Source organism: Myotis daubentonii, chromosome 2, assembly GCF_963259705.1.
Source record: "Myotis daubentonii chromosome 2, mMyoDau2.1, whole genome shotgun sequence".
NCBI classification, from domain to species: Eukaryota; Metazoa; Chordata; class Mammalia; order Chiroptera; family Vespertilionidae; genus Myotis; species Myotis daubentonii.
The window spans coordinates 66,569,308-66,595,508 of NC_081841.1; the positions used below are offsets into that span (position 1 = coordinate 66,569,308).

Sequence of the window (26,201 nt, forward strand, 5' to 3'; positions counted from 1 at the left end):
AGGATGAAGGAACTGAGTCTCAACACTCTCACATCAATATTTCTCTCTATCTTTCCCTCTCTTTCACTCTCTCTAAAAATCAATGGAAAAATATCCTCGGGTGAGGATTTAAAAAAAAAGGATCTGCCAATACAAAGACTACTGCTAGGCACTAGGGGCTATGAAGGCAGATGTTCCATGGACTTCCATCCTCAGTTCTGCCCCAATTCTTCCTATGGCAATAAATGTGGTTCATTTTGGGAACTAGCCGCAAGATAAAAAGTAAATGTATCACATGATCTCACTCGTATGTGGAATCCAATGAACAAAATAGATCCAGAGACATAGAAGCAAAGAACAGACTGTCGAATTTCAGAGGGAAAGCAGGGGAGGGTGGGTGGGTGACAAGAGATCAACCAAAGAACTTGTATTCATATATGCATAACCCATGGACACTGACAATAGGTGGGGAAGGCCTGGGATGGAGGGTGGGAGAGGACTAGAAGGGGTCAATGGGGAAACAGGGGGGACATATGTAATACTTTCAACAATGAGAATTAAACAAAAAGATATATTTTTTTAAAAGAAGTAAACGTAGTCCATGACCATTGGAAAGCAGAGCTGAGCCACCAAAGCCTAGCAATAACAGAGGTAACAGTGCCCGGGCAAGTCAACACTAGGAATCCGGTTGTGAGGAAGAGAGTCATCAGAACTAGGCAGAGTCAGTAACAAGCACCAGAGCCTAAGGCTAAATTCTAAATCAAGGCAGCCAAGGCTGGCGACGGAGCTAAGAGAGAGCATCACATGAAATGTCCAAACACTTGGGAGCATTTTCTGATGTTTCAAAAAGTAAGTGAATCTCTTTGAAGAGCCCAAGCCTCATTTCCACCAGAGCACCTCTGCTGGTAACAAACACACCCTCTGAAATGAGATGAGAACTCATCACAAAGAAGACAGTTGATGAGGAAAGAAAGGATGCACAATGCACAAATCCAAGCATCCTCCAAAGTTTTATCAAAGCACATAAGGGCTTAAAAAATAGCCTTTCTACCTCATTTTCTAAGTGCATCAAAAAGAAGGTGCACAGTTATAACAGCAAGAATTGAGACAGAACTTAGAAATCACAATAGTGAGAGTCCTAGAAACCAATGTATTTTTCTATCAAAATGTATTCATCATTGGTCCATCTCTTCAGCCTGTGACCTTGGGGCAGTCAGCATAAAGCACCTAATAGACTTACTCAGACGAGGCAATGCATTTGAACTGGAATTTGCAGACCACTAGCAACATGATTTCCTCCCTTGAGGACTTTCCCTCACACTCAGAATAAAAAGCCAAAGTCCTTCCAGTGACCTCAGGGCCATGATTTTGCCATTCTCTTACCTTTCTGGCCTCTTCTCCTACTGCTCTCCCCCTTGTTCACTTACCTGCTCTAGTCACGGTACCTCCCTGCTGCTCTTTAAACTCACCAAGCATGCCTGTATCGCAGAGCCTTTGCATTGTGTTCCCTCTCCTGAAATGATTTTCCCCCAGATATCTGCATGGACAGCTCTTCCAATGGCAATAAGTTTGCTCAAATATCATCTTCTCAGCAAGGCTTTCCCAAGATACTTATCATGAGCTAAATCCCCCACAAAATTCATATGTTGAAGTACAAACCCCCAGGACCCCAGAATGTGATTATATTTAGAGAGAGGGTCTTTAAATGAGTTGACAAATTAAAATGAGGTCAGCTGGGTGAGCATTAATCCAGTATAATTGGTGGCCTCATAAGAAGAGGAGATGTGAACACAAACATACAGAAGGAAGACATGTGTAGGCACAGAAAGAAGCTGGCCATCTACAAACCAAGAAGGGGGACCTCAGAAGAAACCTGCCCTGCTGACACCATGATGTCAGACTTCTAGCCTCCAAACTGTGAGGAAATTAATTTCTGTAGCTTAAGCCCTCTAGTCTGTGTTACTTTGTTATGGCAGCCCTAGGAAACTAATACAACACCCTAGTTAGAATCAACCCCACTCCCAGCTTCTCTCTCTCTCTCTCTCTCTCTCTCTCTCTCTCTCTCTCTCTCTCTCTCTTTATTTTCCAAACCCCTTGTTGTGATTTGACATATTCTATATTTACTTACGCATTTTATTAACGATCTATCTCCCTTTCCTAAAACCGTAAGCTCTATCAAGCAGGGATTTTTGTCTGCTTGGCCATGGCTGTTACTCCAGATCTAAACAATGACTAGCACATAGTCTGTGCTCAATAAATAATGTTGAATTACTGAATACACCCCACAGTTACCACAGAATGCCCTGTAAGGTGAGAAAAGACCAACGGGCAGTTAGAGCTCTATGGAGGAAGGAGAAAGACTAATCAGTTCTGCTTTGAGAGAGCCTTTCTGGGTGTTTCTTCTCAATTCACGTCTGAGCTATGTTGGGCAGCCACAAGACCTCTTTATCTTCTCATTTGGTCTGTAAGATCTATAGAGCCCACAGTGGTATTCCCCTCCCCTGCCTTCAGTATTGTTTTGTGCCTCTCCTTTGTATTTCAAACTAGACCAGAGTATAGGAGATCAGATCAGCTATGCATCAGGCTTGATGGGAACCTCTTGTGCAACTTGGTGCTATGCAATGCTGGCTACTGCTTTTCATCTCTGTCTTTCTCATAACTTCCTATACACTAGCTAAATGCATCTGGGGATTTTTGTATTGCAGGCTTGGGTGCTCTCTGTGGAGGGAATCAGCTAACAAGAGGTCTCTTACCCTTACACAAATTTGTTTTGGTGCTCATCTCTGCCAAGGGTTCTGCCATGAATCGATGCATTCATTAAGTCTTTCAAGATTAAATGCAAATTATATTATATATACATGTAATATATATTATATGTATTATATACATTATATATTATATATTATATATATTATATGTATTATGTATATTATATATATCTGTACATGTATATATAAATTCTGATGCTCATAGCAGATGTTATATATAAGGTGTATATGTGTATGTGCATATATACACAGAGAGAGACCCAAGAAAATGTATACACACACTTTGAATAATTATGAAGACAGTTTTTATTAAAATAAATTTTATTTTCAAAATTGAGCTGTCAGCTGTTAAAATGTGTAACATTTTGGAACACCAAGTATATACAGATCTTATATACCTTGAACACCTACTAGGTGTCAGGCAGTATTCTAGGCAATAAGCAAAATAACCAAAATCTTTATCCTCACAGAGCTTAGATTCTGGTAATGAATTGTCTTAGCCCAAGTTTCCCAGAAAAAGGAGCCGGAGGCAAAGCTTGAGAGTCAATGCTTTATTAGGGATGAGTAAGAGTGAAGGAAAGGAGAAGCAGATCTAACAAACAGATCCTGGTGATACATCAGTAATCTGGCCAGTGTTTTATGAAGAGAGGCAGCCAGTCTTCTGGCCACTTAGGATGTCTCCAGACAGGCTGTACAGAAACCAAGGGAAGGAGGAAAGGGAATAAAAAATATACCCCAGTTTTCTCCAATGGTTTGCCCTGTGGGGAGTTAACTTTTCACACCAATAAATATTCCCTGGGCCCTTCAGTAATTAAGGGAAGACAGATTCCACCATCTGCCCCCTGGCCCTTTTTCTGAGTTCAGAGTGACAGAGGAGCCAGAAATGACCACTGCAGTAGCAGCTGGGAACAAGAGAAGCCAAGAGAATTTGAGGTAGTCCATAAGATGTGATACAGAGGTTCACTTTTTATTGTAATAAAAAATTCACTGTCATCAAAAATAGCTAGAGCCAGGCTAGATTCATCTTGTGGGGGATGTTGATAGTGGCAGAGGCGATATATGTGGGGGGCAGGGCATATATAGGAAATCTCTGTACCTTCCTCTCAGTTTTGCTGTGAACTAAAATTGTAAGAAAATAAAATCTATTTTTTAAATTGCTAACAAGATGAGATAATATAGTCATGGTTACATTTCATGGTTCTGCTATGACAACTTGTGGTTATAGGGAAATTTAATGCAGCATTTGTTAACTCTGGAGTATACTCAATGCTAAATACATTTGTCATCTGCTGCTCATAGTAGATCTTATTAGCCGCTCACAAAATAATTCCCTAGAAGATTTTGGGGTGTCGATGTGGCTAGCCCCAGAAAATGAATTGAATAATCTAAGCCAAAGGTTGGCAAATTATAGCCCAAATCTGGCTCACAGCCTGTTTTTGTAAAGCCCATGAGCTAAGAAGGATTTTTACACTGAATTAACAGGTTGAGAAGGAGGAAGAGAAGGAGGAGGAAAAGAATATGAAAAACAATGCAAGAGAGATGATAGGCAGACCCCAAAGCCTAAAATATTTACTATTTTTCCCCATACAGAAAAAGTTTTCCATCCCACATCTAGGCCAATGATTGCCATGAGCACATGTGTCATTTCTGGCCAAAAAGATATGAGAGGAGGCCTGCCTGGGAATGGGGTGGGTCTGTTTTTGGATAGGGCAAACAGACGCCTCCCTGGACTCCGTACTTGAAATGGGGCCACTTGGGGATGCTGCACCTTATTTCTCTTTTTAAAAATCATGAAAATTGAATTGAGAAGATTTCCCTCTCAACCAAGATGGAGTGATTTCATTCTTACATGAGGGGTAGGTGTCTCTCTCTTCATTTTAAGGACCAGGAATCTGCAGTTCAAAGTTATGAGGCAGTAAAGAGCAGATATCACATGCTCTGGTGATGAACCCCAGTACATTGGAACCACCTTCTGAAGACAAAAGCATGGAGACTTTGACAAAACCATGGACAGAGAACTCAGACAATGCTACCACCATCGTGGCTTTAGACCAGGGGCTTCCCAGCAGCCTTCACACATCACTTGTTACCAACAAAAGAGGACCAAGTAGGCTGTGGATGGGTCTCCTAGAGTGTGAACGTCCTCCTGGAGGCATCTCTTGTCTGCCTGCGTCAAAAACTATTTCATTGCATTTTGAAAGAACTCCACTCCATACCATCAGCAATATCACATTTCCCGTAGTTTTTGTGAGGCATTGTTGGTGGAAAGTGTTAGTGGGTGTCAGCTGCCCAAACTCAAGAAGGAGAAAGTTAAAACACAGAGCATAGGTGCAATTGCCTTACCACAACAGGTTAAGGGCCAAAGCATAGTGTGAGCCAAATTCTGTTCCTTCACTGGGCTCTCTTTACATAGTCCCATGGATACTGAGTTCCCAAAGACTAGAAATAGGAAGTTGTATAGAATTAATGTTACCACTGCTGGTCATCTCCCACTGCACAATTCCACATAACCTGAGCTCCAGCCACATGACCTCTGGCCTTCCGCTGAGCATGCTGTCCCCTTTCATGTCTCCAACCCTTTGCTCATCCAGATCCTTGGGCCCAGAATGCTGTTCAGTCCTGTCTTCATCGATCCACCAAACATTTACCAAGCATCTGTAAAGTGCCTGGTATGTTTAGGTCCTGGAAACCAAAGATGAACAATAGTTTCTGCCCTTGAAAAGCTCTTGAGATAGATACATAACAAATAAACTGTGATGTGATAAATGCTAAAAGAGATGTAAATTATTCTTTGAGAGTCCTGAAGATGGGGCAACTAACTATGCCTAAGTTGCAGAGGGGAAGAAAACAGGAAGACTTCATAGAGGAGAGGACACTTGAATTTGTTGAAATCCTTCTTATCCTTCAAAAGATCGCCTCAAATGCAGCTTTGGTGTCATCCGCAGTGACGACGGTCATCAGTACATTTCAATTCGCTTGTGCCCCAAGCAGTTGTTTTCCTGTCCTCCTCACCAGACAGCAGGCTCCCTGAGGATAGCATCCAGAAGATATCCAACCTTATGTTTTCATAGCCCCCATCACAGGATCTTGCACACCCTAAGATGTAAATTGCATTAAAATTTCCAAGGGTGTCATTGAGTCAAGCAGCAATGTAAAGTTCATAAGGTTCCTGGGTAGTCATTGTGCCTAAAAATAGCATCTGCAGCGATGGCAAGATGAAAATGTCACAGATGAAACAGCAGCTCATAAAAGCATCTCACAGCATGCGGGTTTCAAAAGAAACAGCGCCTGCTAGGAAGGACACAACTGGTGGATTTCTAGGTGGTACTGAGGTTAACCCGCACACAATGCATTGATTGCTAAAGTAAGAGATGGGATGCAGAAAATCACCCCGATGGTTAAACCTCATAGAAATCAGGAAGCATGTAGAGTCCCCCTGAATATCCTTTGCAGCTATAAAAAGAAAAAAAAGGAGAAAGAAGGGCCACAGGTTTAGAAGCAACCACAGGTTGAGAGGAGTCAGAATTATTCAGGTGTAATAATTCTACCCATCCTCCAGCTGGCATGGCAGCTGAAACAAAGATTCCCAAGGCAGGGGGAGGGGAGGGCCTCAGAAAGAAACAAGAGATTCCTGATTCAAAGGGAAGAAGAGGGCTCTTTAGTTCCTTTAGGTGATACTTGTGTGTTGACTTAAGCACCTCTATTTTCTCATGGAGAAATAGGATTTTTTTTTTATTAAAGAGTGTATTTTAGCCCTGCTGGTGAAGCTCAGTGGTTGACCATCAACCTATGAACCAGTAAGTCATAGTTTGATCCCCAGTCAGGGCACATGCCCAGGTTGCAGCTGGATCCTCAGTAGAGGGCATGCAAGAGGCAACTGGTTAATGATTCTCTCATCGTTGATGTTTCTCTCTCTCTCTCTCTCTCTTTCTCTCCCTTCTTCTCTGAAATCAATAAAAATATTTTTAAAAGAACGTATTTTAATTTTAGAAGCCGTATTACCATTGTTTCTGATTTTACTAGTACTTTATTGCTGTGTAAAAATTTACACACAGCTCAGATATGCCCCAAACTGGCTCTATGTATGGTCTGTAAATGATCTCAGCTAAATTAGCAGGCTCCATCCTGCTGCCAGGCAGGATTCGGGGAGGAATAAAAGTGAGAAAGGGATACACAGTTCAGAATCCCAGCAGGAAACTTCTATTACATTTGAACTGAGTCGTGGAGAAGCGTTTATGGCATTGATTTTTTTTTAAGGTGTGGAAAGAGTTTAAGGAACCCTACAAGAAGTAGTGCAATGTTCTGAAACTAACAATACCCAGAAGCCTGTTAGGGAACAGGATTGAGAGAATTTTCCAGAACCAGGAAAGAGAATGTTATGGAAGAGGGCTGTCTGCAGGGAGCTCTCTGTAGAAGTATACAACTGGCCTGCATGGCAATCTGGCAGGAAGATTCCAGAGGAATAATCACTCTGACCTTATTTTCATTCTTCAAACTACTACTAGCTTTCCCACTTGTTAGATGCTATCAAAAGCCAGAGAGCAAGCACATATGTGAGGCAACTCGTACATGTCAGCCTCTCAGACACAAAATGGAGTGGGAAAGAACAGCGGATGGATCTAGAGGGCCAGATTGAAATTATTCATCATTTTTGTCTCAGCATCCATTCTTGTCTTTAGGTGAAAAATGTATCCAACACAGGAAATACTTACAATCTAATTAACTACTGTATCATTCTAGGACGATGTCAATGTGGTGCTATGCCCATCAGAAAACTAAAATATTAGCCCCCACAAGTATCCTATATAATAATAAAGAGGCGATATGCAAATTAACCCTCATGCCCTCACAAGATGGCTGCCTACAACCAGGTCGGCAGGGGGGTTAGTGAGGGACGACCAAATGACTGAACAGCAGGCTGCGTGGGACAAACCAGGCCAGTGGGGGGGACAGTTAGGAGCGACCAGGCTGGCAGGGGGGGCCAGTTAGGGGTGACCAGGCAGTCAGGCAGGCAGGTGAGCAATTAGGAGCCAGCAGTTCAGGATTGTAAGAGGAATGTCCAACTGACAGTTTAGGCCCAATCCCGGAAGGTCCTGGATTGGAGAGGGTACAGGCTGGGCTGAGGGGACCCCCCCCCCCCGGTGCACGAATTTCGTTCACCAGGCCTCTAGTTCTTCATATAAGAGATAAAGAGGGGAAAGAGGAAAAAATAGGAAAATAATTTATTAACAGAAACTATATCTGCTATAGTTCCTACTTTTATAGTTGTTTATAGAATCTAAATTAAATAATCATAAATTCCTTGCTTCATTATCCATTACATTTTCCCTTTACCCTCTGCCTGCATCTCCATTGGATGGAATCCTTTACCTGGTGAAGTTACTTAAACCCTCATTCCTAAGGAAATGGAGCATGTTTATTTTTTTTAATATATCTTTATTATTGAAAGTATTACAGATGTCCTCTTTTCCCTCCATTCATCCCCTCTAGCCCACTTCTACCCTCTCCTCAGGCCCTCACAGCACTATTGTGTGTGTCCATGGGTTATGCATATATGCACATAAGTTCTTTGGTTAATCTCTCCCTCCCCCACCCCTTCCCTCTGAGATTTGTCAGTCTGTTGCATGCTTCCATGTCTCTAGATCTATTTTGTATGTTAGTTTGTTTTGTTCATTAGATTCCACATATAAGTGAGATTGTGTAATACTTGTCTTTTCCTGACTGGCTTATTTCACTTAGCATAATACTCCCCATGCTGTCTTAAAGTGGAAGAGAGCCTTCTTTTTAACAGCTGCATAGTGTTCCATGCTATAAATGTACCACATTTTTTTTATCCTCTCAGTTACTGATGGGCACTTGGGCTGTTTCCAGATCTTAGCTCTTGTAAATAGTCCTGCAATGGATATAGGGATGCATATATTGGTGTTTCAAGTTTTTAGGATATATTCCTAGAAATGGAATTACTGGGTCAAATGGCAGTTCCATTTTTAATTTTTTTAGGCAACTCCATAGTGATTTCCATAGTGACTATACCAGTCTGCATTCCTACCAGCAGAGTACCCAGGTTCCCTTTTCTCCACATCCTCACCAGTACTTGCCATTTGTTGATTTGCTGATGATAGCCATTCTGGCAGGGGTGAGGTGATACCTCATTGTCGTTTTAATTTGCATCTCTCTAATGATTAGTTACTATGAGCATCTTTTTATATCTCTTGGCCATCTGTATGTCCTCTTTGGAGAAGTGTTTATTTAGGACTTTTGCCAATTTTTGTTTGTTTATCTGTTTTTTAATTGATTTTTAGAAAGAGAGGAAGGGAGAGTGATAGAGAGATAGAAACATCAATGAGAGAGAAACATCATCAATTGGTTGCCTCCTGCATGCCCCCTACTGAGGATCAAGCCCCAAACCCAGGCATGTGCCCTGACCAGAAATCAAACCAATGACCTCTTCGTTTTTGAGTCAACACTGAACCACTGTGCCACACCAGCCTGGCATCCTTTGCCCATTTTTTAATTGTATTAATTGTCTTCCTTTTGTTAATTAATATCCGACAAAGGAAGCAATAGCATACAGTAGAGTAAATACTGTCTTTTCAATAAATGGAAAATTGGACAGGTACATGAAAAAAAAATGAAACTAGACCACCAACTTACATAATACACAAGAATAAACTCAAAATAGATAAAAGACTTAAACCTAAGTCATGAAACCATAAAAATCTTAGAAGAAATCATGGGCAGCAAAAATCTCGGACACCTCTCATAGCAATATGTTTGCAGATATATCTCCTAGGGCAAAGGAAACTAAGGAGAAAAATAAACAAATGGTACTACATCAAAATAAAAAGCTTCTGTACAGCAAAAAATTAAAAAATCAACAAAATGAAAAGGGATTTGCCAATGATACTCCTGATAAGGGGTTAATTTCCAAAATGGAAATGGAGTTCTTGATGATCCTGTCTCTTTAGGATTGATGCAGTTTTCTATTAGCGAGACTATCAAGCAAATTGACAAGACAATCCAGCAAATCCACCCGGTCCGGTTACAGTTTATCTAGCCTCTTGGTGTAGCAGTAATGCAATTTCCTCTTAGAGATCCTGTCATCAGTCATCTCAGCCTTCTCTATCTGTTTTTCAAAAATAGGCATTCCTTGACAGGAGAGTACAGAGATAAACTTGCTATAACTGTGATTGCCTCTGAAACAAGAGGACCTCAGTTCAGTGTCGATCTCTGCATTCTTCTTTTCTGATGGAAGTGCCTTCACTCAAATCTTGTCCTTTGAGAACAAGATCACCTGTCTATCTTTAATTCCCACATGCAGCACTGCATGCTAGTGAATACTACAGTGTAAGTGAAGGATCAGAAGAAAAACAAAAGGATTATTTTTCCTGCTAGTGCATTTGGTCTATACATAGCTCTCATTTCCCAGGCAGCCCAAGCTGAGTGCCACAGTAAGTCACACACACGTTTTCTCTGACTCAACTCCCATCTACTCCAGTGCAGTTGCCTCCCCGTCCCTGGACTATTGTTCTGACCTTGCTTCTGTTCTAACCCTACTCCCCGCCCCACAAACACATACAGTAGGCCTCCTCCCTATCCAATAGTCATAGTGATCTTTATAGAACATGAGTCATATCAAGTTTTTCCCATGCTCAAAACCCTCCAGCAGCTTCTTGTCAGTCCTAAATTATGGTTAGTGTCTCAGGGTGCTGTGTCTCACACAGCCTCTCAGGCTAGTCCTCTTTAATACCTGGATGTTGCCATCTGCTACTGGGAGAGGCGACACCCAAGGCCTCCACCAATGGCAAGAACATGAGCAGTGCCATTGATGCTGAAAAATAATAATAATTATAATAATAAAATTAAAAAAATTTAAAAATGCTACAACAGGTGCTAATGATTGTGTCAAGACTCCCTTCCAGCTGCCCCACTAACTTTCACCTTCTGTGGAAAGACCTATGAGGAACTTGGACTATCTCACATCACTGCCAAATTTGTCACCAATGAAGACAAATTGATGAAGATCCTAGCACCTTATGCCTTATGTTCAATGGTATTCAGTATTTAAATCTCTGTTTTTCAGCCTCCTTGCTCTAGGATGGAAGTAGTCACAAATCCAATTTTAAGAGTAGTATTCTTCCATTTATGTATTTCTAGAATATTGGTCAAAAACAAGTACAATATCAAATTTTGTTCAAGGCATTGCACTTAGACGCATTTGAAAGAAGAGTCTTAAAACCAACTTATCACAGAGTAATTTTATTTCTATCATCTCTGAAGTTTAGTTCTCATACCTCTCAGCATTCAAAGGCCATGCCCAAAAATATTAGCTCCACTTTATCTACAAGTGAACCTACAATTGGTAATGCTTACCAATATCACCAAGCTTGACCTAATCCCACAAGAATTTGGCAAACAATTAGTGAATGAATTAAAGGATAAAACCAAGGTTCCTGAATTTTTGGAAAAGGAAACACTTTAGACAGCTGCCCACTAACTTTCACCTTCTGTGGAAAGACATAGATTCTTCAGTGCTGGTGTCATTTGTTCATTCTTCTAGGTAATCCAACTTTTATCTCTACCTCTTTGCTCTCTTTTCTGTACAAAGTTTGAAGATGTGCAGCCTTCACGCTCTCTCTTCAGTGTGCTTCATACTATCTTGCTCCCCTTCTACACACAAGACTTGTCTGTGAGTGCTAAACTCCACTAGCAGATAGACTCCTCCAGCTCAGTAAGCTTCCCCTTTGCTTTATTTCCTGATTTACAGGAAAACTAGAGAGTGCCCTCCCTCATAGGCTTGAACTAGAACTAAAGCAGTTCACCTACAGCAATAGAGGTTCCATCTATTTCTCCCCCACTAGCATCACTCCTTTCTTTTATCTGCAAATTGCTAACAACACAGATGGGTTCATTTCCATTTCTTACCTTTTTATTTCAGAATCACATGCTGAATCAACATAATAAATCTATATGGGAAATAGAGCAGAGATCCCAAACACCAGATAGACTGAGCTCCATCAGGATCAACTACGTATAGTTACACAATGTTTTAAACATGGCTCTGATTCAGTTTTCTCATCTGTAAGATGGGGATAATGCTGATGGCCACCTCATTTTCTTAGACTCAAGAATAAAGTCTTTTATACAAAAACAGAAATTTTAAAGCTTTTACTCCATTTTGAGAGAATCAATTTTCACATGTTTAATAGGTTGCCACGTGGAAGAGTGGCTATGCTTTTTTTACCCTGTCACTCCAGAAGGCATAGGCAGAACAGATGAATGTTGTTCAGAGAAAGCTCAACATGAAGGAAAATTGGTCAGCGCTGTCTGAAATGGAAAGGAAACCTTGAGAGGTATGAATTTACTGTCACTGGAGGAAAAAACAGAGAGCAGGCTGTAGTAGAATGGATGACAAGAGAGTAGGACAAGATAAACTTTAAAATTTTTTTACATGAAGATCCCTTGGCCTTAATACAAAGGAAAAGTGGAAAGCTGCAATGATGGAAGAAAGCAGGAATATAAAGGAGAGCAAATGGCTCATTTAGCAAATGGGAATATGATGATGATGACGATGACGACAATAACGGTGATAATATTAAAGAAAAAATCACAAAGCCACAAAACTTAAGATATCGAAGTATTTATTGAATTTAAATAAACATATCAGCGAGCCATAATTATTGTCATAAATATTAATATTAGTCTTATAATTAAGTAGCAATATCATAATTCTATAAATAAATCCATATTAGTAAAATGACATAAATAAAATGATATTTATAACAATAAATAAACTTATAAATATAAAGTCTTAATTTTGAAAAGAAAGTTATTTAGGTTGTTTTTTTCCCCCTAAAGGAATGGGAAGTAATTTTTTTGTAAGAATGGACCATTCAGCATTCAATTGCTTAAAAATGAATTGCTGTGTATAAAATGCCAACTACAATTAGCAATAAATCTCATTATGCTTGGAAGAGCTACCTTCTGGTCTTATGGACACAAGTGACATTGTTCTCTTTTTTAAACTAAGTAGGGGTTTGTATATTTATAAATCCTTGATTATGGAGTTTGACCTCCCATTTTCCTTTTGGTGAAAGAAAATCTTTGGGATCTTATTGTTATTTCCCACAGGCAAGAAGAGTTATTTTCCATTTTCCAGCTTTTCCATGATCAACTGCAGGCTTCTTGCAGGAACATAAACAGCAAGTTTACTTCTCCAATTGCTTTGATCTTTCCACTCTCTCCAAGCTGTGAAAATAAAAAAACACAAGTATTTGAGTACTTTCACCATATTTTTAAGAGAGGGACAAATTAGAAGAAAGTGGCTTGGTTAGGTTGCTTGAAAAGAAACCAAGTTTTAGCCTTTGTAAAAAAATTAAAAATAAATCCCTTCAGCAATAATATAATATGACTTGCCAAAGCCCTTACAGTTATGGCTATCTGAACTGAGAGTGCACCAAGAGGTATCAAACTCTGTGGTACCTCATACTAATGAAGTTGTAAAACCACTCCTTACCAGAGCAGCCAGATGGGAGCTATGACAGGGGACCCAGAGTGCCACCCATTAGGCCTTCCCTACCCCATAGCCCTACAACTGTCTACGACCAATAAATTATTTACATCAGTTGCCTTGAATCAAAACTATACATTAACCAATAAACATGAGGTTTTCTGTTCTCACCTTCTTGACAAAAGAAAAGAAACAGGTTTTCACTTTTGTGAAAATATCAAATAAGTCCTATCCAATTGCTTTTAATTAGTAGAAAGCCAAATACAGATTCTACCATTCTTTCTTTCTTCTTCTTCCAAGTAGTATATGAATGAGGGCTTTCAAACCCAATGGAAGAGGGTCCAAATTCAGGTTCAAAGCACCCTGCTCTGAAATTCATCTGTCCTCTATACTTTGCTCTCCTTCCTCTTCCTGCTTTCTTCCACCTTTCCACTCTTCCTTTGTATTAAGGCCACGGGATATTTGTGAAAAAAAATCAGTTGTCCTTGTCCTACTGTCTTTTCATCCATTCTACTACAGCCTGCTCTCTGCTTTTACCTCCCAAGACTTCCTACCCTTTCAGACAGCGCTGACCAATTTTTCTTCATGTTCAACAACATTCATCTGCTCTGCCTATGCCTTCTGGAGTGACAGGGTAAAAAAAGCATAGCCACTCTTCCATGTGGCAACCTATTGCACATGTGAAAGTTGATTCTCTCAAAATAGAGAAAAGCTTTAAAATATCTGTTTTCTCACAGACCACCATCAGATTTCTCTCTCACACACTTCACTCTTCTAAAGACCACAGAGTAAACTGACATCAGAGATTTTTTCAAACCAGAAGGGCAAAGCACTTTTTGGCTATGGCATGCCAATACTCATCCCTTCACATCTAGGTAATACTGTAATTCTATGACAAGAGAATTGAGCTTCACAGTCAAAAACTACAAAGGCCACAACCATTATGTTCATTAAGTTATGCTCAGGAAGAAAGACTTTTTGTAAAAAAAAAAAAAAAAAAAATCAAGATGGAAAAAGAGGGGAATTGTCATTATGCTTGTTGCTGAAATTTTCATCAACTAAAGCCTTCATGTTTCTGAGGTTTAATTGTACCTGCTTACAAGAGCATCACTTTCACTGCAACTAATCATTCTTCTGGTTTTGAGATTAGTCACAATTGGTAGTCTGAGCCTTCTACTGCTGTTCTTTTCCCCAAATAGGCCACATGACAGTATCATTCACTGTAGAAATATACACTAGCCTACACCAGATAGATGCTCACTGTCTATCTAAGGACTTATTGAGGTGGAGAAGAGGGTAGAAACGAAGGGAAAGGGACAGAGGAAGAAAAGATTTCCAATTCTAACTTCCATGTTACTATAATAAATCTATTACTAATATTTTTATTTATTTAAAACTATGTAAATATTGAGGGTTGCTTTTAAATTCAAATCAATAGCTATCACATATTATATTATGGTAACTAAATATAATTATTAATCATTCCAGAAATTCAGCCTACATTCAAGTCAAGCTTTTTTGTTACAGTTGGTCTGGGTTTATTTCTCCAAGTTTTAAGTCATCAAATTTAATGGCTTTAAAAATCACTTCAAATAAATATGCTCCCAGGCCCTTTTCTGTTTTGAACAAGTGATTTTTCAGATTACATGAACTACTAGGAATCTTACATTTCCCTAAGAATTAATAATACTAGAACTAATACCTATTGCTGCTGAAAGAGTGCTAGCCTGGATGAGATTCAAGAGAACTGCATTCTAGCCCAGACTCTACCACTGGTCATCCCCAGAGCATGGGTGATGAGATTAAACAACCTAACTTCCCATACAGTTCTAGAATTCTATGATTTGAAAAATTTGGCAAATGATTTAGAAATATAGACACACATCTATATCCATATATACCTAAATTATCAACCTAATGGTAGAAGAATCAAGAAAAAAATCATAACTTGGGGGATAAAAGAAAGAAAGGAAAGATAAGAAAAACATTTGTCTCTCCTACTTAATGATTCAGCATTAATAGTTATTAGTAGTACCTCTTTCACTGTGTCCTTCAGCTTTTGTACATTTCTGTGGATATGCTGGTCATCATTCTCAATGTGCTAGAAAATGAAAAGCAGAGTAATTATTTTAACATTGTTGTACTGATACTTTATGAATCTCAGCGTCCCCAACTGAGGTATGTTACAATTCACCTGGAGTTAAAGTTCTTAGCATTTGTGCCCACAATGACCTAGATTTCACTAGTGACCTAAATTTTCTGAGCTTTTGAATTCCCTTGGACACCAAAATCCAGTCATTTCCCTTATTCACTTTTGGGAAATCTTACTGAGGTTTAAGTTTGTGGAAAGAGTAGAGTGGTTTATGCAAATGCGGTCAAGATTAAAACCCTATCTGTACCTCGTCAAAAATGCATGCTCAGAGCAAGAAACAGACATAAAACATCGTCTGTGAACAGTGGACCCTCCTCAATAGGTACTAGGTCCCTTTTGCTCTGCCTACTTCACTCAAAATTTTTTCATAGTTTTAAATGTTCAGGGGCATAGAATTCACACACCTTTGATTTTATCACTTCCCATGACATCAAAAGGGTAGAAGTCTTTGCCCACCCACCATGGAACATTAAACCTTCCCATTTCCCTCTTTCTCTCTTTACCATCCCTTCCCTTGATCAATTTCTATTTAGTGGATCCATTTCCACATCTAGGTGTTCAAAGACCTTTTGCATCTCACATAACCTGAGTTGCTTTTCCCGGGGACAAATGAGCCTTCTGGGTACTTGTCTTTCAGACCCTACTCATTACCATAAATTCAAAATATGACTAAATTAAAGCAAATACTCTGTGATTCCAAATGTCTCTTATAATGGTGTCACTGAGGCACCTCTTACTGCCAGCATAGAAGGAGGCAGTGGGGACTGGAGGGGAAAGGGTTCTAAATGAAAGGAGAGAAGGCAGGTGACTAGGAGTGGGTGAAATTAAGCTGAGAGAACTTACGCATTGGCTAAGCTTGTTGCTAAGCATTTCCAGAAAGGACACCGCATCCTTCATGTAGGGCTTGAATCTATCAAACTCAGGGAGCAGCACTTCTTCAAGGGTAAAGTTCAGCACCTGCTTCATCACATTGCAGCGCTCATTCTCCTGCAGACAAAAGTAAGACAGCAGGGATCCTATTAGGTTCCATCCAGAAGATCCAAACCGTCTTCACCACCACTCCAAGTAACCATGGATGGCACACTGCCCTGCTCATCACTACTATGACTTACATTGACTCCATGGTACAGTTTATCTTCACAGATGAGACGAACATCTGTGTTGTCATCTACCAAACTAACCTGGAAGAGAAGAAGAGACTAAGTGTTTGGACATTGAGGAGATAGAACAAAAGTCTGTAAGTAGAGTTGTACTTTATCCCCTCTCCCAAGAGCAGCCCAATGAAGACTAGGGAAAGAATTCAGATTGTGCATGAGTTTAAAACAATGCACAGAGGAGTCCAGAGAAATGAATAGTCAGCTGGGCTCCTTTGGGGGTAAAACTCCATGTACATATTTTAAAGGCCAAAATGGAAGGTCTTCTGATAAAGCCCAATCTCCAAAGAGTCTATAATGAGACAAAATAATCTCTGGTCTACTAGTAGTGATAAATGGTGGGTTCTTAAAGATCTTAGATGTGCTCTGCAGAAAAATGTAAGAACTATTTGGGTTCCAAGTAGGTAAGATATGAAAGAGAGAGATTTAGATGAGTACCTCCTCGGCCATCCTGAAGGTGCGATTGGTGAAATAGGGCTGCAGGAAGTCGGACTCATTAAGCTTGCAGTAAGACCTGATGGGCACAGCTGCTCCTCCCTGCACTGACAGGGCAATGAGAAGAAGGCAGCTGGCGGCCAGGGTCCCCATAAGGGAAAAGCTCACAGATTTCTTCAGGGTGGCCATTGAAGACAACTCTTACTCCAGCAATTGGCAGGTGGGAAGAAGAACCTGGTATCAAGAAAACAAGAACATAAAGGAAGATAATTAAGTGTCAAGAAGTAGCACAACAAATGAATCAATCATACTAAGTTTGCCTGAAACACTTACCTGCTTCAATGATTCTGCTTGTGATGGAAAGGTAGAAGCCGCTGCTTTTATAGCCCTTGGGACACCAATTTTTTTACTGTGAAAATATGACATCAGCAATTATCTAATTTCCAGTGTCATCTTCTGAGAACTATCTAACCACCACAGGACCCACAAAACGCCACCTCCTATCCTTCCCACCTTAATATGCAAGTGTTTCCCTAAAACGTCACTATTAGGTCCCAGACGGTGCTTTTACAGGTAAATCCTAGAATTTTCTAAACCTGACATATTTTTCAAAGAAAACAATTGCTTTGTCTTTATAGAGTCCATGTTTCATATAATATTTATAGTAACTGAGTAAGCATTTTGGTCACGGACTCATTTTCCTTTCGAGCTTTATAGATTCTTATCTCGTTAGAGTTGATCAGAAATAATGACCTGTGTCCTATATCTTCTGCTTTAAAATGATGACATCTTGGAGATAATTCCATTTTTTAAAACACTTTTATCTTATTTTTAATATGCTAAATCCTGAAGAAGACTCACACTTTAAAAATAAAAGTGTTGGCTAATCTAAGCACTATTTTCCTCCCATTCTTTTTTCAAGTGATCATAACAATTATGATAGATGGAAATATATCTTAAATTTTTTTCATTGAATTAAAATTAATATCAATTTAACTTTGTAAATATTAATGTCAAACAATCTTATCACTATTATTCTTAACATGCAAGTATTTTAAAAATACAGTGGTATAGTAGTTCATCTTGAAATTTTACCTGCACTCATTCTAAACAACACGCAAGTCTCAAAATAATGTTTCCAAAATCTTATAACAAATTTGTGTGTATAAATATATATATATATATATGACTATCTGAAGAAGAGAATCTGGCAATATGTTGACTTTAAATTATTAAAACTACACTGACTTCTAAATAACACCTAAAATCTAGACTGGAAAACCTCCTAAAGGGTGGGAGCAGAGAGCAAGTGCACTGATCTATTGCTAGAAGAAGGAATGTGAATTTGAACAAATTAGTTCAATAGATTTTTCTCTTCACAGCTACTGCAGATCAGGAGTGTTGAAGAACTGGAATAAGGAAAGTGAGTAACTGTAGAAACTTGAGCATTTTGTGAGATGGCACAGACCTAAGTGAGGAGCCACAGTGAAGGGTGAGAATAGCATGAAGATACAGCATTTGGAAAAATGACCTTAAGAGAACTATGCAAAAGGGAAGGGTAGGGAAGAGTAAATGAAAATTAGACTTGTTCCAAACATTTTCTTGGGGTTGTTCATGAGCCGGAAATGATGAAACTCTTCTTTATCCAATTTTTTCTTTATATAAGATATGACCATTTTTGTCTATAGAATGATATTAGCACCAAAGTTAAGCGAGTCTATGTATTAAATAGGCTTTTGTTGGTTTGCCTGAGAACCTGAGAAGTATAATGAATTTTGTTCCCATGGAAAAATAAGTTGTGACATCATTGAATTATATGCTTTTGAAGGAAGAGTCTCTGTCTTTTTCAATTTTTTAACCTCCAACCTTAAAACAGTTTTATGCACATACACAGGAAGTACTCAGTAGGAACATATGAATGAATAAATAGTTCTGTGTAATTAAATAATTTACTATATATCTGTGGGAACATGCATAGAGGTAGTTTTGAGACTGCCATTATAGTAGCACTTCCAAAGTTGGGATTTGACCCAGTACTAGTTGCCAGCTTCAGTATTATTTCTGAATAGGGAATAAATAGCTGTGAAACAAAACTAGAATGTCTATTATTCACTGTATGGCCCCGGTGAACAACCATTAATGGGTAGCATTAATGGAGTCCAAGATTTAGATTTTCGTGAACTTAACCAAAACCCACTAAAATGAAATCTGCTCTCTGGCTGTATATGGATTTGTGAATAGTCATACAAGGAGTCTCAAAAATATTTGTTATTAGGAGAGATTATGAATATAGAATAAAATTGCTCCTGTGGAAAAAAAAAACAGCTAAAGACATATGTGTGTTACATAACTTCAGATCATAATGGGTTTTCTCTTTAGTTGTTTCCTTATGAATTTTCAAGTCTTTCCCAGAAGCCAACACAGATGAAGGGCAAGCCCGGAGTCATGCCCCCGGGCCTCACATAGACTGTACCCAAGGTTGATCTTAGGTACATGAAACAATTTACCTAGCCGAATCCAGGAAAGACTAACCAGAATCACCAACCAGAAGGGAGGCTAGTCTGTCTCATTCATTATAATATCCCTAGCACCCAGAACAGTGCCCAGCATGGAGCAGATGATGAATAAATATTCACTGACCACATGATAAAACTACGCTCCAACTTGTTAGCAGATGCTTAGAAATCCACAATGCCTTCCTTTGAACTCTACATCTCTCTAGAAAAAGTAGGACTTTTGGTATCCCAGGTAAAATATTCTTTATTCTTCATACTCCTCAGTACAACACATATAATCATTGTTCCACACAAGGTTCCTCTCTTTCTCTCCCTCTTTCTGTGTGTGTGTGTGCATATATGTGTATGTGATTCTACCCTCATTATTCTCATTCCCTCCATACCAAACACCCACCACCACCTCTATACCTGCCATAGGTTTCTGCTCTAATGCATTTGATATATATTTCTGAATATGTATGCATCCCTGTAAAACAGGATGTGGTTTAGTGCATGTAGGAAATTTTTTTTACAGGAATGATTCTTTGTCTTAATTGTTTACTTAGTATTATGGTCTTGCAATATAACTACGTTGCTATATGTAGCTCCTTTATCTAACATGGCATTCCATGGTGTGTATCGACATTTTACTTGTTTCCCCTTTGATAGGCACCTAAACCACTTCCAATTGCCAACTCTACTGGCATTGCTGCACGAAGGAACCTCATGTAAGTCATTTTATTCTACTTATTCCCACATTTTATTCTACTTTTAAAAAAAATACCTTTGAAGTGGTAACCCAGGAGTAGGTCCACTGGGTCACAGGGATAAGTTTATTCACTTTTACTAGGTACTGCCAGATTGCTGTTCAGAAAAACAGCACAGATATATTCTCTCATAACAGTGAAGAAAGGTTCCTCTTTTCTTATGTCCCTACCCACACTTCATACTATGCAGATTTAACTGTGCCAGCTTTTGGGGGTATAAAATGGTATCTCATTGTTGTTTTAATTTACATTTTTCTCCATACACTTGTAGCCACTTAGGTTTCCCCTTCCATGAACATCAGTTGCCTATTGTTCTAGAGGGCTGTGGTCTGTTGTTGCTTTGTCGTTGATGATTTATAAGAGTGCCCTGTATATTTTATAAATTACTCTTTTAGTTTGTAGGCATAACAAGCTCTTCTCCCAGTTGGTGTTCTATTGACTTTGTTTATATGTCCTTTGTTCAACAGAAAATTTAATTTGGATTAACGACATTATTTTTCATTTTATGGTTTGCACTTTTCAAAGCTTTGTGGGGAAAAATCTCTCTCCCTAGGTCACAAAGTTGTTCTATCTTTTCTTTTACCTGCTCTGTGGTTTTGTCTTTCACAATCAGGTCTTAATTTCTTTTTGTACATGTTGGAAAGTAGGAAGCCAGTTTTATTTTCTCCACATAGAAATGAGCCAGTTTTTCCAACACAATTACTAAATAGTGAGTTCTTTATCATATGTGTTTCCTATAATAAGTAGTTATCTCTCTCTCTCTCTATCTCTGAGCTCTCTCTTTTGTTGCATTGGTTTATTTACTTTTTTCTTACTATTCTTGAGCCAATTTTATAATATTTTTATTACTGAGGAGTGTCTTTATATCTACTTTTTTCTGGGCTGCCTTAGCAATTCTTAGACTTTCATATATATATTTTATATAAATTTGTTAAAGTTCCTAGAAAAATGTAGAAACTTTAATTCAGCTATCATTTAGTTCAAATATTAATTTTAGGGGAATTAACATCTTTATAATATGAATTCATTCCACTCAAGAGCTTTTACTATCTCTCTACTACTTAAGATCTTCTTTTATATACTTTGATCATGTTTCAAATTTTTCTCCACTGAAGTCTTGTATATTATTTTTAAGTCCTAGTTACTTTATAGAAGAAGCAAGATACTAAGCTATTAGTAATCACTTTCAAGTTGGTGTGTGTGAGTACCGAGTGGTCTTGGAGAATGAGACTACTGGGGGCCTCCTCTCCTGAGAACGTGAAGAGCATGGTCTTTTTTTTAAGGTCAGTGGAAAGGCGAGATAGAGGTACACAGCAAAGAACAAAGCTGGAGACTAGGGTTTTCAAATACAAACTTTATTTACTTCCCAGTGCTGCTTGAAGATAACACTGACAGTGCCCAAGATAACTTTCTCCCATGGCTACCTCAATCTGCTAACACCTTGCCCACAAAGACACTTGTTAACCATAGCCACCTTTCTCTTTTTCCTGAGGATTGAAACTTGTAAATCTGTACTATATGTCATCTTAAAGGGAAGACTCTACTGCAGGAATGTGTTATAATATAAATGATTATATTTTCCTCTCTATTAATAACAAGTAGTACTAAAATAAATTTCAATTATAGAAGAAAGCAATATTTATACAAATTCCTCACTGTTCTAATGCTTATAAACAGAATTTGACATTGGCTTCCTGATGTCTGCCTCCAGTGTCATAGATTTTTGAGTCTCTCATTTCATTATTTTTTTGACTAGTAAGTATTAAAATATCATAATTCACACTTGCTTATCACACCAGATATTCAAAGTCATAGTTAATTAACTAACATCAGTGAATCTTATACACCAAATCTCTAATAAGTTTGGGTTATTCATATTTCTCATAACCATTTGCATAGGCTAAATGCCACTTTAAAACATAACTTTAAAAAGTCATATTCAAAACTCTATATTTGGTGCAATTTTATCAGACTCTCTCAGTCTCTGATGGGAAAACCATGGGCCAGTAAATGTCCAGTAAACCAGACATCCCTCATGTTCTCATGACCCTGTTGAATACAAATGATCAGACACAGAACCAATTCACAAACGTCAATCCTGAGAAAATGTCCCCTTTCCCTTCCCCTTGTCACTGCCCTAATTCAAAAGCAGTGTGCACTATAAATAGGCTGAAGCATCACTAATTTAGGTCAGTTGGACAAGATGTCACTCTGAACCAGTGGAAAGTCTGAAATGCACTGTTTTAAAAAGAAAAGTACTTCTATTTTCACTTCCAAATTCTCACAACCAAATATATTAAGCCAATAGCATCTCATTCTATTAAACAAATATCTATTTGTTTCTGAATATTTTACCATACAAGGACCCATGTTTTATACTTAAAAAGTGCAGTAATAGTTAACAATTGTGTTATAGCAGTTTTAGAATTAATCTGAAGTGAGATTAATTTTGAGAGAAAACGTTGAATGTCCCTAAGTACTGATTAGAGAGGTGGAATTTAAATTGTACTCATATTTGTTCATTAACATGCCTGTAAAGAAATTAGAAGTGCTTACCGGTCCTTGACTAAGTAGGAAGGGAATTAAATATAAGAACCAAATGGAAATAGTGCTTGATATCCTTAACAGGATGGCCAAAGGAGGAGTTATTATAAATAACAAAGCCATAAACAAGTGGTATTATCTATTGGAATGTCCATTTGTAGGGTCTAATAAGAAAAGCATCTGAGTGAGTTTTTGTCTAGGAAATGGAGCAGAGCTGAAGCTATGCACAGGGTGTTGGGTAAGAGAAAAGGGGCAACATGCTTTATCTTTCATTTACTCGTCCGTTCATTCACTATAACATAAGCTCCAGAAGAGCACAGCCTCTATCTGGCACAATCCTTGGAATAAGGTCTAGTTGGATGATTAAATGAATTACAAGCAAAGGTGACTTCATGACTATTGCAATAATTACCTTTTGACCATTTCTCTTATAAGCTCCTGGCACAGTGTCTGGCATCCAGCAGGCATTTAATGATTGTTCTCCTAGATGAAAGGACAAATAAATATTTCTTGAAAAAGTAACTCTCATTATTTTTATCTCTTTTCATCTTTGCAGCCACCCTCACATATTGAAAAGGCAAGAAGTTGTATCCCCTCTTTATAGCTGGGAACAGTGAGATTTGTTTCTGACTTACCCAAAGCCACAGAGTCATCTTGAGAAAGCCGAACTGGAGTTCAGGTCTTCTGACTCAACAACGGCTGCCTTTACTCCCTGTTGAGCTCTTTCCATTTTCATCCTCTACAGTCTTATTTCTTCTTCACATTTATTACTAAAAATCATTTTGGGTCATGGATTTGATATGGCTGGCACTGAGTTTGAATTAAAGAACTGAAGTCCCGTGGTCAACATGAGCCCCACCTATATTGTAGCAGGGCGATAGCCATTAAGACTATGATCTCTCTAGTCAATCTGCTTAGATTTGAATCTGGCTCTGCCTCTTATTTAACTGGATGGCCTTAGCTAAGCTATCTAAAGGTTCTGTAAAAATAGAATAATAATAGTTCCAACTACATAAAGTTATTGATATAATAACTGTTCAAGAGTCATTAGCTATTAACAGTAAGGACCCTCTTTGTGGACAAAATATGGAGCAACCAAGAGAAAATAAAAACAGTCACAAGTTGGGAAATAAAGATTCTGCAACATAACTAGATATTTTATTTTGGACAGACCAAATCTGTTGAATGAATCTGGAGTTGAAATTTTAATGAGTTTCCCTTCTCCTTCATCTTCTGTCATCAAACTGTCCTAAATCTTTTTGTTTCTTCCTTTGAAATAACTCTTTATTTAGATCTTTCCTTCTTCAATACATAAATATATACTGACACTATCTGTTATTAGAACCACTATAAGTGTGAGTTGTTAAAAACAATCCCAGAAAATATATTTGTAGCATATCAGACAAAAAGCTCTAATTCAGAATATATAAAGAGTTCTTGCAAATCAAAAAGAAAAAGACCACCCTGAAGAAAAAATGGATAAGACACTTTCCTAAAGAAGATATTTAATAAACGTATGAGAGGAGTTAGGAATAAGAAATAAGGAATGCAAAACTAAAACCACACACCTACCAGAATGACTAAAAATTTTTTTAAAGACAATACCAACTGTTGGAAAACATTTAAAGCAAATGGAACTTTCATAAATTGCTTGTAGAAGTATAAATTGCTATAATCACTTTAGAAATTCATTTTGCAATATCTACCAAAGCTGAACAGATACACACTCTATGACCCAACGATTTAAATCCTAGCTACATACTCAACAGAAATGAGTTTGTTAACAAGAGACATTTACAAAAAATATGCATAATAGCATTCTTTAGAGTAATGTCAAACCAAAAACATTAGGCTGGATAAAGTACACTGGACCCCCTTACAGTGTCAAAGAGATGTCTGTAAATAATTTCTTTTGAACTGAGTCATTGATGAATGAATTCACAATTTATAAATGTGAATTCTTTTTACACTAAACCATGTAGAATACAGTTTTACCAGAAATGCACTATAACTAAATATTTGGGAGAAACTTTTTTCACACTGCAAAAACTTTTGGGATAGGAATTTGTGTCTGCAGGGCTTCTCAGAAAATCATGCCAACAGTAAGAAAAGTAATAACATATCTATAGAGAGGGGTCAGAAAATAATTTAAAAAGACTGAGAAAAGATCTTTACATATGGGAAAAAAACGTTTACAGTTTAGCATGATGATGTTAATAGTGAATATATAAAAACCCTTTCTCAAAGGTGTCCAACTTTTCAGCTTTCTTTGTAAGTTACATCTAATTATCACTGCTTCAGGGTGATGGATATTCCCTTTTCAAGATATGATAACCTGCTGTGGGTGAGCCACAGACTGGGTAGGAAAATGCTATAAATGTTTTGTTTTTTGCCTATCCACTCATTCCTTTTGTTTCTGGTCTTTTTTGTGAGATAGTTAATACTTATTTTGTTAATGTCATTATAAGATTTGTGAAATACTGTTCTTTTGTTCAGTTGGTTTCTAGTTTACTGAATTCAGGAGAGATATGGTAGCCTTTCAATAAGTTGTAAACATGACTGAGGGCGGAAAAGAATGGATAAACTACAGTATAGTTATACACTAGACTATACTATACAGCAATGCTAATATACATGATACTGCTACCCAGACAATATGGATGAATCTCACAAACAAATGCTAAGCAAAAGAAGCCAAACATAAAAATATCCAACTCGTGTAATTCCTTTCATATAAAGTTTAGAAACAGGCAAAACTGGTCTATCATGTTAGAAGTTGGAAGAGTACCCACTTGTAGGGATGGTCAGACACAGGTATGAGATAAAAGGGGCAGCTGGAATGCTGGTAATATTTTGTTTATCTGGCTGATAATGTGTGTTTAGCTGGTAGAAATATATTGAGCTACACATTCATGATTTATTCATTTTCTATATGTGTTTTATAGTTTAATCAAAGTTTTCTTAATGTCATTATTCATCTGAATCAACTCCATCTTTCAGCTATGACCCTGTCTACATTTTCTCTAATTTAAGCAATAATTTTCAAGGTTTCCTCTGCTCAGTCTGTACTTCCCACAAAGAACTGGAATGCTGTGGGCCAGGGAGATCATGTGTTTGAAGAGAGGCAAAAGGAAATTGGTGGCTCCTGGATTTTGCCCTCGTAGATTCGTTCTGTGCACCCAAGCTGGAAAACTACTAGTGAAGACAAAATAATATGTTGGTTGAGAAGGGTGCTGTTCTCTCAGCTAGTTGTTTTGACAACTTCACACAGTCTGAGCAAGATAATGTGTTGAGTAAGATCAAAACTTATCTATTCTTTACCAGAGATTCAAACAATATATAGAGGCAGCTGAGTGATGAAAACTGATTCCTTCAGTTTCAATGTTGACTCCCCTCA

The 26,201-nt window shown here is 38.1% G+C and overlaps 1 protein-coding gene across 1 annotated transcript; it reads right to left on the bottom strand.

The window, feature by feature from the left end:
* Positions 1–12,917: 12,917 nt before the first annotated feature.
* On the bottom strand, positions 12,918–17,187 carry IL22 (interleukin 22). Its single transcript, XM_059681160.1, has 5 exons — positions 17,002–17,187; positions 16,522–16,590; positions 16,253–16,396; positions 15,293–15,358; positions 12,918–12,995 (listed from the first exon to the last, which is right to left on the bottom strand). The coding sequence occupies exons 1-5, from the start codon at positions 17,185–17,187 to the stop codon at positions 12,918–12,920; spliced, it is 543 nt and encodes a 180-aa protein (XP_059537143.1).
* Between the last annotated feature and the right edge of the window lie 9,014 nt (positions 17,188–26,201).